The sequence below is a fragment of the Apus apus genome, chromosome 19 (assembly GCF_020740795.1).
Source record: "Apus apus isolate bApuApu2 chromosome 19, bApuApu2.pri.cur, whole genome shotgun sequence".
Taxonomy (NCBI): domain Eukaryota; kingdom Metazoa; phylum Chordata; class Aves; order Apodiformes; family Apodidae; genus Apus; species Apus apus.
The window spans coordinates 502398-514720 of record NC_067300.1 but is presented as its reverse complement, the minus strand read 5'-3'; the positions used below and the strand labels follow the sequence as shown (position 1 = coordinate 514720).

Sequence of the window (12323 nt, the reverse complement as noted above, 5' to 3'; positions counted from 1 at the left end):
CCTCTCTGCCCCTCACTGCCCATCACTGCCCCTCACTGCCCATCTCTGCCCCTCTCTGCCCATCACTGCCCCTCTCTGCCCATCATTGCCCCTCACTGCCCCTCTCTGCCCCTCACTGCCCCTCACTGCCCATCACTGCCCCTCACTGCCCCTCTCTGCCCCTCACTGCCCCTCACTGCCCCTCACTGCCCCTCTCTGCCCCTCACTGCCCCTCTCTGCCCCTCTCTGCCCCTCACTGCCCCTCTCTGCCCCTCACTGCCCCTCACTGCCCCTCACTGCCCCTCTCTGCCCCTCACTGCCCCTCTCTGCCCCTCTCTGCCCCTCACTGCCCCTCACTGCCCATCTCTGCCCCTCTCTGCCCCTCACTGCCCCTCTCTGCCCCTCACTGCCCCTCACTGCCCATCTCTGCCCCTCACTGCCCCTCACTGCCCCTCACTGCCCATCACTGCCCCTCTCTGCCCATCACTGCCCCTCACTGCCCATCATTGCCCCTCACTGCCCATCACTGCCCATCTCTGCCCCTCTCTGCCCATCTCTGCCCCTCACTGCCCCTCTCTGCCCCTCTCTGCCCCTCACTGCCCCTCACTGCCCATCTCTGCCCCTCTCTGCCCCTCACTGCCCCTCTCTGCCCCTCTCTGCCCTCACTGCCCCTCTCTGCCCATCACTGCCCCTCACTGCCCATCATTGCCCCTCACTGCCCCTCTCTGCCCATCACTGCCCATCACTGCCCCTCTCTGCCCAGCCCCGCCGCTCACCGCTACCCGGGCACCCGCCGCCGGGCAAGGGCCGCCCGGGGCACAGCGGGGCCGGAGCGGGGCCGCAGCGGGGCCGGAGCGGGGCCGGAGCGGGGCCGGAGCGGGGCCGCAGCGGGCGGGCTGGCCGGTCTCTCGTTCCCGGCCGCCGGCTGCCACCTAGTGCTGGCAGCGCGGGGGCAGCAGGAGCCGCGCGGGGCCCGGCGCGGGGAGGGTCTCCCGGGGCAGCCCCGGCTGCTGCAGCCCCGGCTCGGGAAGCCCGGGGGCTGCTTTGGCCTCAGGGGGCTCCTCCGGGGAGAGAGCAGCGCAGGGCGGGGAGATGCGGGGGGCTTATTAAAGGGGTCCCTACCCCCAGATTTCCCCTGCTCCTGAGGACACCCCGGATGCGGCACCAAGACACGTGTGTGAGGGGCAGCTCGCGGGGCAGGCAGGGCGCCCAGGGGTCCCTCCACGGGGCCCGCTGGTGGCTGCAGGAGAGAGGAGGGTGAAAGTCCACCAGGTTCCTGCAAGCCTCTGGCTCTGGGCCTTCCCTGCCAGTGCTGGGCCGGACACTCCTGCCCTTTGCTCTGTTTGCCTTCTCCCTTGGGATATTTGGTTTCAGTTAATCATCTGCAAAGGCAAACACTGGTGGGAAGGGACATGTCCCATACCCCCCATGCCTGCCCGGCCTGGGGACCCTTGTTGGTGGCATGGTGGTTGGTGAGGTTCCTGGGTGTTGGCCTCCAGCTTGGAACCCCAGTGAATGGGGGTAGGACACTGGTCAGGATTAGGCCACCTGGGGTGACCCCTCAGTCCTCTCCTCTCTGCAGGGCCGGCGTGTTTGCAGGACACAGGGCAGGAATCTGAATCCTAAGGTAGAAAAAAGGAGATGGGCAGGTCCCGGCCCTGCATCTGGACCAGGTGGTGGTGTAGGAACAGGAGAGGGTGAGGAGCTCAGCCTGGCACAGCAGGAGGATGCTCATGTCCTCTCCTGCAGCCCTCGCCAGCTCCCTGCAAACCCCAGGAGAACCCTGGGGCCGCATGGCCAAGGCTGTGTGGGGCCACCAGGAGCCCCACGCCCTCATGGCCACCCCCCAGCCAGGCGGGCTGGCTCTGCTGGCCGTGGTCTGAAGGTCACGCTGCTGCGCAGTGGGGACAGCGCAGAGTCCAGGATCCCGCTGGGTTGCTGGGACTCAGCCGCACTCTGAAGCCAACAGCCACCATGTTCTGGGGTCTCCTTTCCCTCCTGCTCTTCACTGTGGCCAGCGGGAACCCCATCGGGGACCAGGATGAGGAAATCCAAGTGCAGGAGAATTTTGAGCCTGAGCGGGTAATGGCAGCTCGCGGACCCTTAATTCTGGGGGCAGAAGGGACAGGGGAAAGTTGTCTCTAATTTTCCTTCAGTAAGGAGTGTGCTATTATCCGTATCAGGCTGTTCAGGACAGGCATTGGCAGCGTGTGGCCCTCCCTGGATGCCAGTCAGGGGGTGCCACCCCTCTGGCACCGGCCTTTGGGATGGCCTCACCCCGGCAAAGGCCCAGGCAGCGTGGCTGGGTTAGATTAATCCCACCTGTTGATTTGTCCACCCTACAAGGTGTGGGCATGGCCCAAGGGCAGCCCCAGCAGACAGCATTCCTGTGGGATGGAGGCTGCCAGCCCCATCCCCTGCCAGGCTCTGCACAGCCCTGAACGTGTTCCTGGGGCTGGACTCCCCCAGGACACACAGAGGGGTGCCAGTCTGATACCTCCAGCCCTGCCTGGGGGTCAGGAGACCCAGGAAAATCCTGCTCAGTGCTGATCCACTTCCCAAGTCCTGCAGCAGCCCTGGCCCTATCACCCTGTACCATCACCCTCCAGTAGCTCCCTGAGCCACAAATATTTCAGCTCTGCAGAAAAGCAGGAGATTCCCCCACCTCAGCAGAGAGGGCTCGTGGCAGAGATGTCCCTTCCTTCTCTCTGCAGATGTTCGGGAAGTGGTATGACATTGCCATCGGCACAACCTGCAAATGGATGAAGAACTACAAGGAGAAGTTCAGCATGGGCACTCTGGTGCTGGGCCCAGGCCCCAGCGCTGAACAGATCAGCACTGCCAGCACCAGGCTGAGGTACGGGGCACTGCCATTGGGGCTTGAGCCTCCCCCAGAGCCCCCCCACCCAGAGGTGCTGTGTCTCCCAGGGGCTGCCACAAGACACAGGAGTTGTTTGCTCCAGCTGGCACCAGAGCCCTGAGGGGGGGCTGGATTGGGCTCAAATACCTGAAGTCTTGGGCAGGGGGTGTTTGGGAGTCCCGTGGCATGGCCTTGGTGCCCCAGGCGTTATTTTTATGCAATAACCAGGAGAAATGATCACTCCAAGCAGCTGATTGTTTTCCTCCTCCCCCCAGGCAAGGTGACTGCACACGCATCTCAGGAGAGTACCAGAAAACCAGCATCCCAGGCAAATACACCTACTATAACCCCAGTAAGTTGGGTTCACTGCCAACCTGCTCAGCCCCAAGAGCTGTGGTGTGGCTGGTTGATGGGAACCAGCATGGCTGGGGAGGGGGTTCAGGAGGGCAGGGCTCAGAAGCTGCTCCAAAGCTGGGGCAATTTCAGCCAAAGTATGCGTGAAGTAAGCTGAGAGGGGAGATTTAGGTTAGGTATTAGGAAGAAATTCTTCACTATAAGGGTGGTGAGGAACTGGAACGAGTTGCCCAGGGAGGTTGTTGATGCCCCATCCCTGGAGGTTTTTAAGGCCAGGTTGAATGAGGTTTTGTGCAACCTGATCTAGTGGTTGGGTTCCCTGCTCATGGCAGGGGGGTTGGAACCTGATGATCTTTAAGGTCCCTTCCAACCTTAATGAATCTATGATTCTAAGTTGGGGGAAAGGGGCTATTTTTGGTATTGTCCCCACATAGGACCAGGACTATGAGATGTTCCAGCAGATTCCTCCTGTCCCAAAGGTACCGAGCTGAGGCTGGCTCCCACCAGCCATGTTTCAGAGAGTATCTCAGTTGTCCACAACCCTTGGTTTCCAACCCCTTTGACTAGGAAGAGGCTGATGAGCCTAAAGGGAGTTGTATCAGACCCTGTCTCCCAGAAATCATCTACATTCTTGAATTATCTGGGGCTGCCTTACACTGCCCTGTTTCTCCCTGAGGGGCAGGAATGACGTCCCCTGTGTCTCTGTCTCACCCAGAATGGGATGTGTCTATCCAGTCCTATGTGCTCCGCACCAACTATGAAGAATACAGCGTCATTCTGATGAAGAAGAAGAGTAGTTTTGGCCCAAGCACCACGCTGAAGCTGTACGGTACGTCTGGCCGTGGCACCCGTGGGCAAGCAGGCTCTGAGGTGGGCCAGTGCAGCTCAGAAACACCACCCAACGTCCCTTGCCCTTGAGGGACCTGACCATGGTTTTGGAAGTGGTGCTTTGTACCATCTTATCTTTGGCACTTGCAGAGGTTGAATCTTATTGCTCAGCTTAGAGCCACATCACACAATTAATGTCCAAACCAACCTGTTGTTTGGGATGAAGGAGGCAATATCTGCTTAGAAGAACCCCAGACCCTGAAGTGGCAGGAGATAATGTCATTCAGGATTGAGAGAAGTTAAAATAATTTTGTTCAAGGCCTTGGTCAAGGCTGGTCAAGAACAATGCAGGAGAGGTTGGGTAGGACCGGGAGGCTGGTGCTGGGCCTGCCTGCAGCTGCCTGAGCTCTGTGCTTCAGGGGGTGGTTGTGGGGCTGCATGCAGACCCTCTCCTATGCCAGTCCTGCTCACAGCCTGTTCCCTTGCCCAGGGAGGAGCCCACAGCTGCGGGAGGACCTCATCAAGGATTTCCAGCAGCTGGCTTTGGAGATGGGCATCCCAGCAGACTCCATCTTCATCCTGGCCAACAGAGGTAACCCACCGTGAGACATGTGGCACTCCTGCTGCCTGTCCCCCCAACATGGCAGTGGGCTTCTTGGTGTGTAAAGCTGGGGAGAAGGAAGGACAGTCAGAATGGAGGGAGGAGAGATGAGGGCTTTGGTAGAATGGAGTGGGAAGGAGACAAGGCCACATATCAGTCAGGCTTCCACCAGCTCCCAGTCAGTGACGTCCTTGCTGGGCTGTCAGGTCAATTCACCCACACTCATGACTGCTCCCCATGGCTGAGGAACTCCTTGCCCAGCCTGGGCTCAGAAGGTTCTAGCATGGTGGAGGTGGGTGTAGGGGCTGTTGGGCAATGCTCCTGCAAGTGGAAGGTAGAAAGCAGCAAGAGGAGAAGAACACGGGTGAAACTGGGAGGACGTCCCCTCCCCCGGGTCCTGTGTGTGCACAGTGCAGTACCACGGTGAGATGAGTTTGTCAGGACACCTCCCCCCTCCTGCTGCTCATCTTGTCTCCTGTCATCTGTGCCAGGTGAATGCATTCCCCAGGAGACTGCAACTGCCCCCGAGGTGAGTGGTCCAGCTGCAACCTCCTGAGATGGATCAAGGCTGGGGAGATCCCCTTCAAGCCAGACCTACTGCAGACCTGGTGTCTGGGGATCAGGCTTATGGACAGGACATGTTTGGGCAGCAACTCCATTGACTACCCTGGGAGATGGTCTTTCATCTCCACTGACAGGCTTTGCCTGTGAGCAACAGACAGATACAGGATGCAGGGTGAGGGTTCTGAGTCCAGGAGGCCACCAGGGCTCCTTCCCAAGTGGAAGGCAACAGCCCTTCCCTACTCTGATTTTTTAATGGGGTGAAAATTGTTGCCTGTGGAGTCTGGTGTCTCCTTGGTCCTTGCCTGGCTGTGGGTGCCCGAGCCAGGATGTACACCCCCTCTCCAGGGTTGGGGAGGCAGCTCAGCACCCACTGGTCCTTTGGTTACGGTCACCCAGTACCTCCCAATCTCACAAAGTTGAGTTTAGAAGGATTTTCAAGAGAGGACGGGACTTTCACAGGAGAAGCAGCCAAGCTAATTTGAAAGCAGGTAACTCATCTGGAGGACACACCGTCCTGTGTCAGCCAGAGGAGAGACTCATCCCCAGCCCAGCACAGGGCATGATTGGGGCACTTTGGGTGTCTTAATCCAATATACAAGATCCTGGTGCCCACCTGGGATGAGCAGAGGTCTGGGAAGACCATGAGGTGTGGAGCAAACACATCCTGTTGACCCAATGTCTGGAGATGTGCTGGGAGCATCAGGGAGGGTTGGAGCCTGTGTGGGCTGCAGCAGTGGCAGAGCTACCCCTGACATAGCCCATCCCAGGGGCTGGAGGGGTCCGGGGGGAGCTCAGTGCCATGGCAGTGAATGCGGGGGTGGGCAGCAGATCCCCTGGGCAGGGGCTGATGGCAGCTCTGTGCTCCCTTTCCCATGCAGAGGGCAAGGAGAGCAGTCCTGCCTCCCGAGGAGGGCTCGGCCGCGGGACCCCTGCCCCCGTACATCGGCAATAAGGAAGGTAGGTGCCAGGGCAGGGGCTGCCTCGCGCACCCCCTGCCCCGTGTCCCCACTGGGTGCAGCCACCCCTGCCACCCTTGTCTCCAGACTCCTGCCGGCTGAGCCAAGACCCCGGGCCCTGCAGCGGGATGCTCTCTCGCTTCTTCTACAACTCCTCGTCCATGGCCTGTGAAACCTTCCTCTACGGTGGCTGTCTGGGCAACGGCAACAACTTCTACTCGGAGAAGGAGTGCCTGCAGGCCTGCCGCACCGAGGGTGAGCCTGCGGGCACGCCAGGCACCTTGCCGGGGGATCTGAGCGTGGCCTCGAGCCCCGCGTGTCCAGCACCCCCGTGGGAGGCGCAGGGGCCCAGGCTGATGCCCTCACAGCAGCCCTGTCCCCGCAGCTGCCTGCAGGCTGCCCATGGCGCCCGGCCCCTGCCAGCGCCCCGTGACACGCTGGGCCTTCAGCGCCGCTCAGGGCAAGTGCATCACCTTCAGCTATGGGGGCTGCAAGGGCAACGGGAACCAGTTCTACTCGGAGAAGGAGTGCAAGGAATACTGCGGGGCTCCTCCGCTGGCAGGTACTGCCGCCCTGCCCTCACCTTACCCTGCCCCTCCACACCTTGCTGTGCCGGGAGCCAGGGCAGCAGCCTGCACCATCTCCTGTCCTGCTCTGAGCTGGAGATGGGACAGGCCTGTCCTGGATTTGAGACGGGTCTTGAGGTGGGTCTGTCCTGGATCTGGATGGGTTCAGGATGGGTCTGTCCTGGGTCTGGGGTAAGTCTTGAGTAGGTCTGTCCTGGGTCTGGGTTGGTTCTGGGATGAGTTTGTTATGGATCCAGGATGGGTGTGGGATGTTTTTTGTGCTGTACCTGGGATGGGTCTGTCCTGGGTCAGGGACTCTGATGGACAGAGGAATATGGTCATTAATCTACAGACAGTGTCAGGGCACATTAGACTGCAGGTGTACTGGGGCCAGGTCTGAACTTCCAAGTCCCTCTTCACAAGAGGGGAAATGGCCCTAAACAGGCTGGGCCACAGCGGGGTGCAGTGAAGGTGACAGCCCTTGGGCAGGGGATGCCACTGAGGGAAGAGGGGCTGAAAGATTTTGTGGGGGTGTAGAGACCCTAACACCAAATAAGGACCAGACAGGGGTCCCTGCCAGGGATCTACCACCTGGGCGATGCCTGCCAGACTCCCCAGCCCTAGTCAGGGCAGGTGTTTCCATATTGAACCTCCTTGGGAGGCACACTCAGCCCTCAGGACAAATGGACAAGCAGGTTTTCAGGAGCATGGAGGGGAAAATCTCTCCATACAGAGGGGTGAGCCCAGGGGTCTTCAACCACAGCCAGCCCTGGGCAAGCCTGCTCCCAGTGGGGCAAGAGCTGGAGGGTCTCTGTGCCCCCATGGGTGGTAGCTGGGGCCAGAGGAACATGTCTCAGGGCAGAGCCCATCTTTGATTATGCCATCATGAACATAAAGGGGATTAATGCCACTGTGGTGGGGGGTGGAACATGAAGTGACATCCCAGGACAGCATGGGGATGCACGGAGGGTCTGGACTGCTTCCTGTTGTAGTTCTCAGCAGGCACAAGATGGGAAGCAGCAACCATCCCTGTCTGGCTGTGGGGTGAGGAGAGGGCCTGTCAGTCTGTCTGTCACCTGTGTGTCTCTTCCTTTGCAGAGGATGAAGAGTTTCTGCATCTGTCAAACTGATGTGAGCAGAGCACGAGTTGTCAGCACCCGGCACCAGGCCGGGGCAGGAGGGTGCTGGCAGCGGTACAGGACATGCCCCCAAGAAGTAAATTACTCTAATGTGACCAACGAGCCCCATGTCTGCTCTCGAGCTGGTGGGAAGCAGAGTGGGGGGGTCCAGGAGGGGCAGCAGATGCTGAGGGGTCCTCGATGGCCTCCCTGGGGGGTGTCCAGCATTTGCAGCACTGCTGGGCTCTCCCTCCTGAGTCTCTGTCCCTTTCTCAGCCCGTTGCCCTCTGCCCACACAGTGCTGGGGTGGCTGAGGGGCACTGAGGGGCTCAAGGCACACCACTCAGCCCCTGTTTCCCTGGGGTGATGATGGGCAGCTGGGAAGGGGTCTGTAAGGGAGGGAACAAGTTCCTGCTCCTTCCTAAAGATGAATAATTGCTGCTACATCAAGGTAATACTGGGAAGGGCATGGTGGGACCAGGATAGGAATAATGGGGAGAGATGACAGTCATGGGGGGGGGGGTGTTACATGGAGTGATAGCGAGGGATTACCCTGAGGGGTCACAGAATGAGACTGTGGGGTTTAGGAGTCATAGGGGTCTCTGGTGGGTCACAGGAGGGAATTACAGATGCTACAGTGGGATTATTGGGGGCCACAGGAGGGAATTACAGTGTTGTGAGGGTCAGAGGGGGAAAATGGGGTTGTTACTGGGGGGGATTCCAGGGATCATGGGGATCACAGAGGGGCTATGGAGGCCCCAGGAAATGGTTATGGGGGTGGGGGGTATAGGGGTCTCAGGTGGGGATTGCAAGTGCTCTGGGGATCACAGACGGGCTATGGGGGTCCCAGAAAGAGATTAGAAGTGTATTGAGGGGAACCCCAGGGATGCTGCGGGGCCCCAAAAGGGGATTATTGGGGTTACAGGGGTCACGGGGCACCTGTGGACGTCCCAGGAGGGGGTTCCAGGGTGGGGGGCTATGAGGTTGGGGATTGCGAGGGTCTGGGGAGGTCCTGGGGGATCACAGGGGTCCAGGAGGGGATGACGGGGCTATGAGGGGGCCGCAGGTTTTGGGGGGGTTCAAGGGGCCGCGCGCCGCGCCCTTCTGGCCCCCACCGGCCGCCGTAGCCGGCGCCGCGCGCGCGCCGCCCCGTCCTCCGGCAGCGAGGCGGAAGAGCCAAGATGGTGGCGGCGGCGGGAGCCCCGAGCCGACTTCGCTTTCCGTGCCCGGCCCCCAGCGGCGCTGCCCGGCGGGGCTGAGCCGCTGCACCGGCCCGCCCGCCGCCGGCAGGACCCCGGCTTCCCCCCGCGCCGCCCCGGCCCCGGGCCATGTCCGGTTAGCGCCTCGTCCCCCGGCACACGGCGGGCCCCGGCTGAGCCCCCTCCCCGCTGCGGCGGGCCCGGGCCGGGCCGAGCCCGCACACCTGCGCCCTGCCGAGTCCGGAAGGCCCCTCATGGCCCACCCAGCCCTGCCCCAGCCTTGATTGCCCCGTGACCCCCTCATGCCCCCCCAGGGGCCGCGCTGCCCCTGAGCCCCGCAGCAGCTGCAGCCCGTTTCCCGGAGGCAGTGGCGCAGGTGTGGGACCAGAAAGATGTTCTCGGCTCTGAAGAAGCTGGTGGGCTCGGACCAGACGCCGGGCAGAGACAAGAATATCCCTGCGGGGCTGCAGTCCATGAACCAAGCTCTGCAGAGGAGGTTTGCCAAGGGAGTCCAGTATAATAGTGAGTCGGAGCCCGGCTTTGGGGGGTCTGTGGGGGGGCCGCAGCCAGCCCGGCCGGGAGGGTGAGAGGTGTCGGTCTGTCCCGTCTGATGCCCCGTGGCATGCCTAGGGCCCCCGGTGGGACTCTGAAATTCTTTCCTTGTGCATGTTGGGGCTTTTGCCAGTGTTTGTCCAAGTTTGCAATTGAATGTTAGAGCTTGTGGGAGGAGTAAGGGATGGGAAAGTTTTCTCTCTCTCTGCGGGAACTGGGGACCTGTCGTGCTGCGGTGTCCCCAGTCGATGGCAGATGGCCTGAACGGCTGCCTGTGTTCTGCTGACTGTTGAACAAGATAATTCCTTATAAATCAATTTTCGTCAGTAAAAGCATTAAGAGGGTAACTCCCCTGGGAGTGTGGGTGACCCTCCCTGCAGCCCAGGGTAATGATCTTTATAATTAAACTCTAGAGATTATATGATAAGGGTCTACTGAAAAGCTTGGCCCTGCCAGGCTTGAATAAAAGGTGGGTGGTGTACACCTTTCCGTGCCCTTGGTGCATCATTTCATTCTGTCTATTTCTGCAGCTGGGACCCTTGCAGTTTTCTCAGGGAACATTTTCAGAATTCTTTTTCCTTTCAGTGTCAAGGCTTAGGGCAGTGTTTTTCCCTTGAAGCTCAGGAAAGGTTATTTCTAATGCAGCATTTTACAGAGGTGCTGCATGTATGCAGAATACATCCCAAACTAACAATTGTGAGATGGGAAGAGTAGTTATGTCATCCTGGCTGAAAATAGGAATGGTGCCAGAGTGCCTTGTGAGGATCAGCTTGTCTGTGGGGATCCAGGCTGTGAAGTCAGGTTGCAGAAGGCTGAGAGACTGGCAGCTTGGAAAAAGACTGATTTGTCAGTGTGGTACTGGGTAATTTCTGGAAAGGCACACATGTAGGAGGTATAGAGCTTCTGTTGGAGCTGAAACTGTGGTTGCAGGGAGAGGTTAGCACTATGGGGTTTGGGACTTTTGCTTTTTTTAGTATTATTGCTATGGACTGTGCTTTTGAACTAATACAATATGAAACTCTTTACTAGGGAGAGCATTTGGTGCCTTTATAGCACATCTGCTAGATATGCCAGCAGTGCTTAATTTACACAATTAGTGTCTTAGCTTGCAGTCGTGAATGTGAGCAAAACACACTGGTATTATTAAGATAATTGATTTTCAGTGAAACACAGGGAGTGAGGATGAAGCTGTTGTGCCTTGGAATACAGCACTGCATGGTTAAACATGTACCTGGAGATCTGCTGGTTGAAGACTATTGATCTCTGCAGTCTCCGTGACCACAGACCAGAACACATCCATGTGCATCACGTTTGGGAGCAGGGAGCTAACACCAGCTTGTGAATAATTGAAGAGAAAGGAGTTGACTTTTCAGAGAGTGAAGGTTTGTGCTGCAGACAGGACAGATCAGCTGCATCCTGCTAGCACAGCAGGTAGCAGGGACAGCTCTTTGTTACATGTTGACTAACGGCATTGTTGACAAACCTGCCTGGGTCTGTACCTGCCTGCATTGGTACAGCAAGGCCAGAAGTGCCAGCTGGAGCTTTGCTGTGTTTTGTGTCATTGCCCGAAGCCTCAGGAGAGCTTTTTGGTTTGTGCCCTGTTTTATCAGGATTTGTGTTCTAGTTACTGCTTTCATATCTGGAATAAAGCTGCAGTTTTCTGTCGCTGCCTTAGGGGAAGCTTTCCAATCTCCATAGTAACTCTTCCCAGGATTGCTGTTATATAATATTTATAGGAGCTATGGGCAGGCTTATGAAAGGGCTTTGAAGTACCCAACACAACGCTGGATTGATGGGGTGGCTTCTGGCAGGGTGAGGTGATGGTCTCAGTTGGAGGTGGGCTGTGAAGGAATGTCTGTCTTCACAAGGGCCATTGCTCAGGACGGGCAGAGCTGCAAATCCTGTGCATTGCCAGTGCTCCTTTTTTAGCAAATCCATGACATTCATGCATAGCCACCACTAGCACACAGATCTTTAAAACTCCTCTGTTCCGCTGGAGTTGTCTGCACCAAAACCAAAGGGTGCTGTGATGACTGCTTTTAAAGAAAGATTTCCTTGCTTTCATAGACCATTACTGGTAATGAACTGAAGCCTGTTTCCTTCCCAGATACATATTTAGTGTGTTGGGAGTGCCTGGATTTGTGTGCTGATAAAGTGGGCAGCAAATGGCTGCCGCAAGTGCCTTATCACCAGGCTCTTGGTGCCTCTCTGCAGCTGTGGCAGCCTTCATGGGTTCAAGTACATTGTGTAATCAGACAGCCCCCCCGGTTTGAGGTGACACTGAAGGTTGTGTGGTGTTTTAATGGCACTGAGGGTTACAAGCACCTCTAAGCTGACCTGAAACAATTTGTTTTGATGGTGTCTGTCCCACTCATTTAAGTTTTCAAAAGGAAGAGTGTTGCAGGGTGGGTAGGTTTAGATTTCTAATTAGATTATGAGAGCAAAGGCCCAGTATTAACCCTTGGCAACAGTCACTTCCTCGACATGGGGCATCCTATTTCAAAACTAAAATATGTCCATAACTGTGTTCTCTGCACACATACTCAATATTTGCTTTCTTTGCCACCTGCATGGAGCTTTTTTTTATATACACTGTGGCCCAAAGCCAGAGTTCCTTGAGCACTACGGAAGGTACAGAGTTGAAAATGCTGATGGTCTGTACCATCTATGTAGTGGCTTGAGTGTTTATGAGGAGCCAATCCTTGTAAAAGCATTCTCTGTTTTCTCAGGTTGGGATACCCTGAGC

At 57.8% G+C, this 12323-nt stretch overlaps 2 protein-coding genes across 6 annotated transcripts in view; both read left to right on the top strand.

Moving 5' to 3' along the window:
• The window catches only part of RABL6 (RAB, member RAS oncogene family like 6), a 292198-nt gene that overhangs the window by 228495 nt on the left and 51380 nt on the right, over positions 1-12323 (top strand). The window contains exon 1 of one of the 5 annotated variants that reach the window (XM_051636502.1): positions 9012-9547. The exons of 1 other annotated variant lie outside the window; for it this stretch is intronic. In XM_051636502.1, coding sequence (XP_051492462.1) covers positions 9418-9547 — 130 coding nt within the window. In that variant the 5' untranslated portion in view covers positions 9012-9417. Of the gene's footprint in view, positions 1-9011; positions 9548-12323 lie in introns of those variants that run through there. 3 more of the 5 variants (XM_051636500.1, XM_051636503.1, XM_051636504.1) reach the window with 3 other exon arrangements.
• AMBP (alpha-1-microglobulin/bikunin precursor) lies at positions 1883-7942 on the top strand. The gene is made up of 10 exons (XM_051636554.1): positions 1883-2061; positions 2694-2836; positions 3115-3191; positions 3909-4022; positions 4512-4613; positions 5114-5151; positions 6065-6143; positions 6230-6397; positions 6528-6704; positions 7807-7942. The coding sequence occupies exons 1-10, from the start codon at positions 1954-1956 to the stop codon at positions 7836-7838; spliced, it is 1038 nt and encodes a 345-aa protein (XP_051492514.1). The 5' UTR covers positions 1883-1953; the 3' UTR covers positions 7839-7942.

What these genes read in the sequence shown, in the direction of transcription:
- AMBP (XM_051636554.1), top strand. Translation starts at nt 1,954, where the DNA reads ATGTTCTGGGGTCTCCTTTCCCTCCTGCTCTTCACTGTGGCCAGCGGG. An exon ending in CTTCATCCTGGCCAACAGAG is followed by an intron (nt 4,614 to 5,113) that starts GTAACCCACCGT and finishes CATCTGTGCCAG; the next exon opens with GTGAATGCATTCCCCAGGAG. An exon ending in AGACTGCAACTGCCCCCGAG is followed by an intron (nt 5,152 to 6,064) that starts GTGAGTGGTCCA and finishes TTTCCCATGCAG; the next exon opens with AGGGCAAGGAGAGCAGTCCT.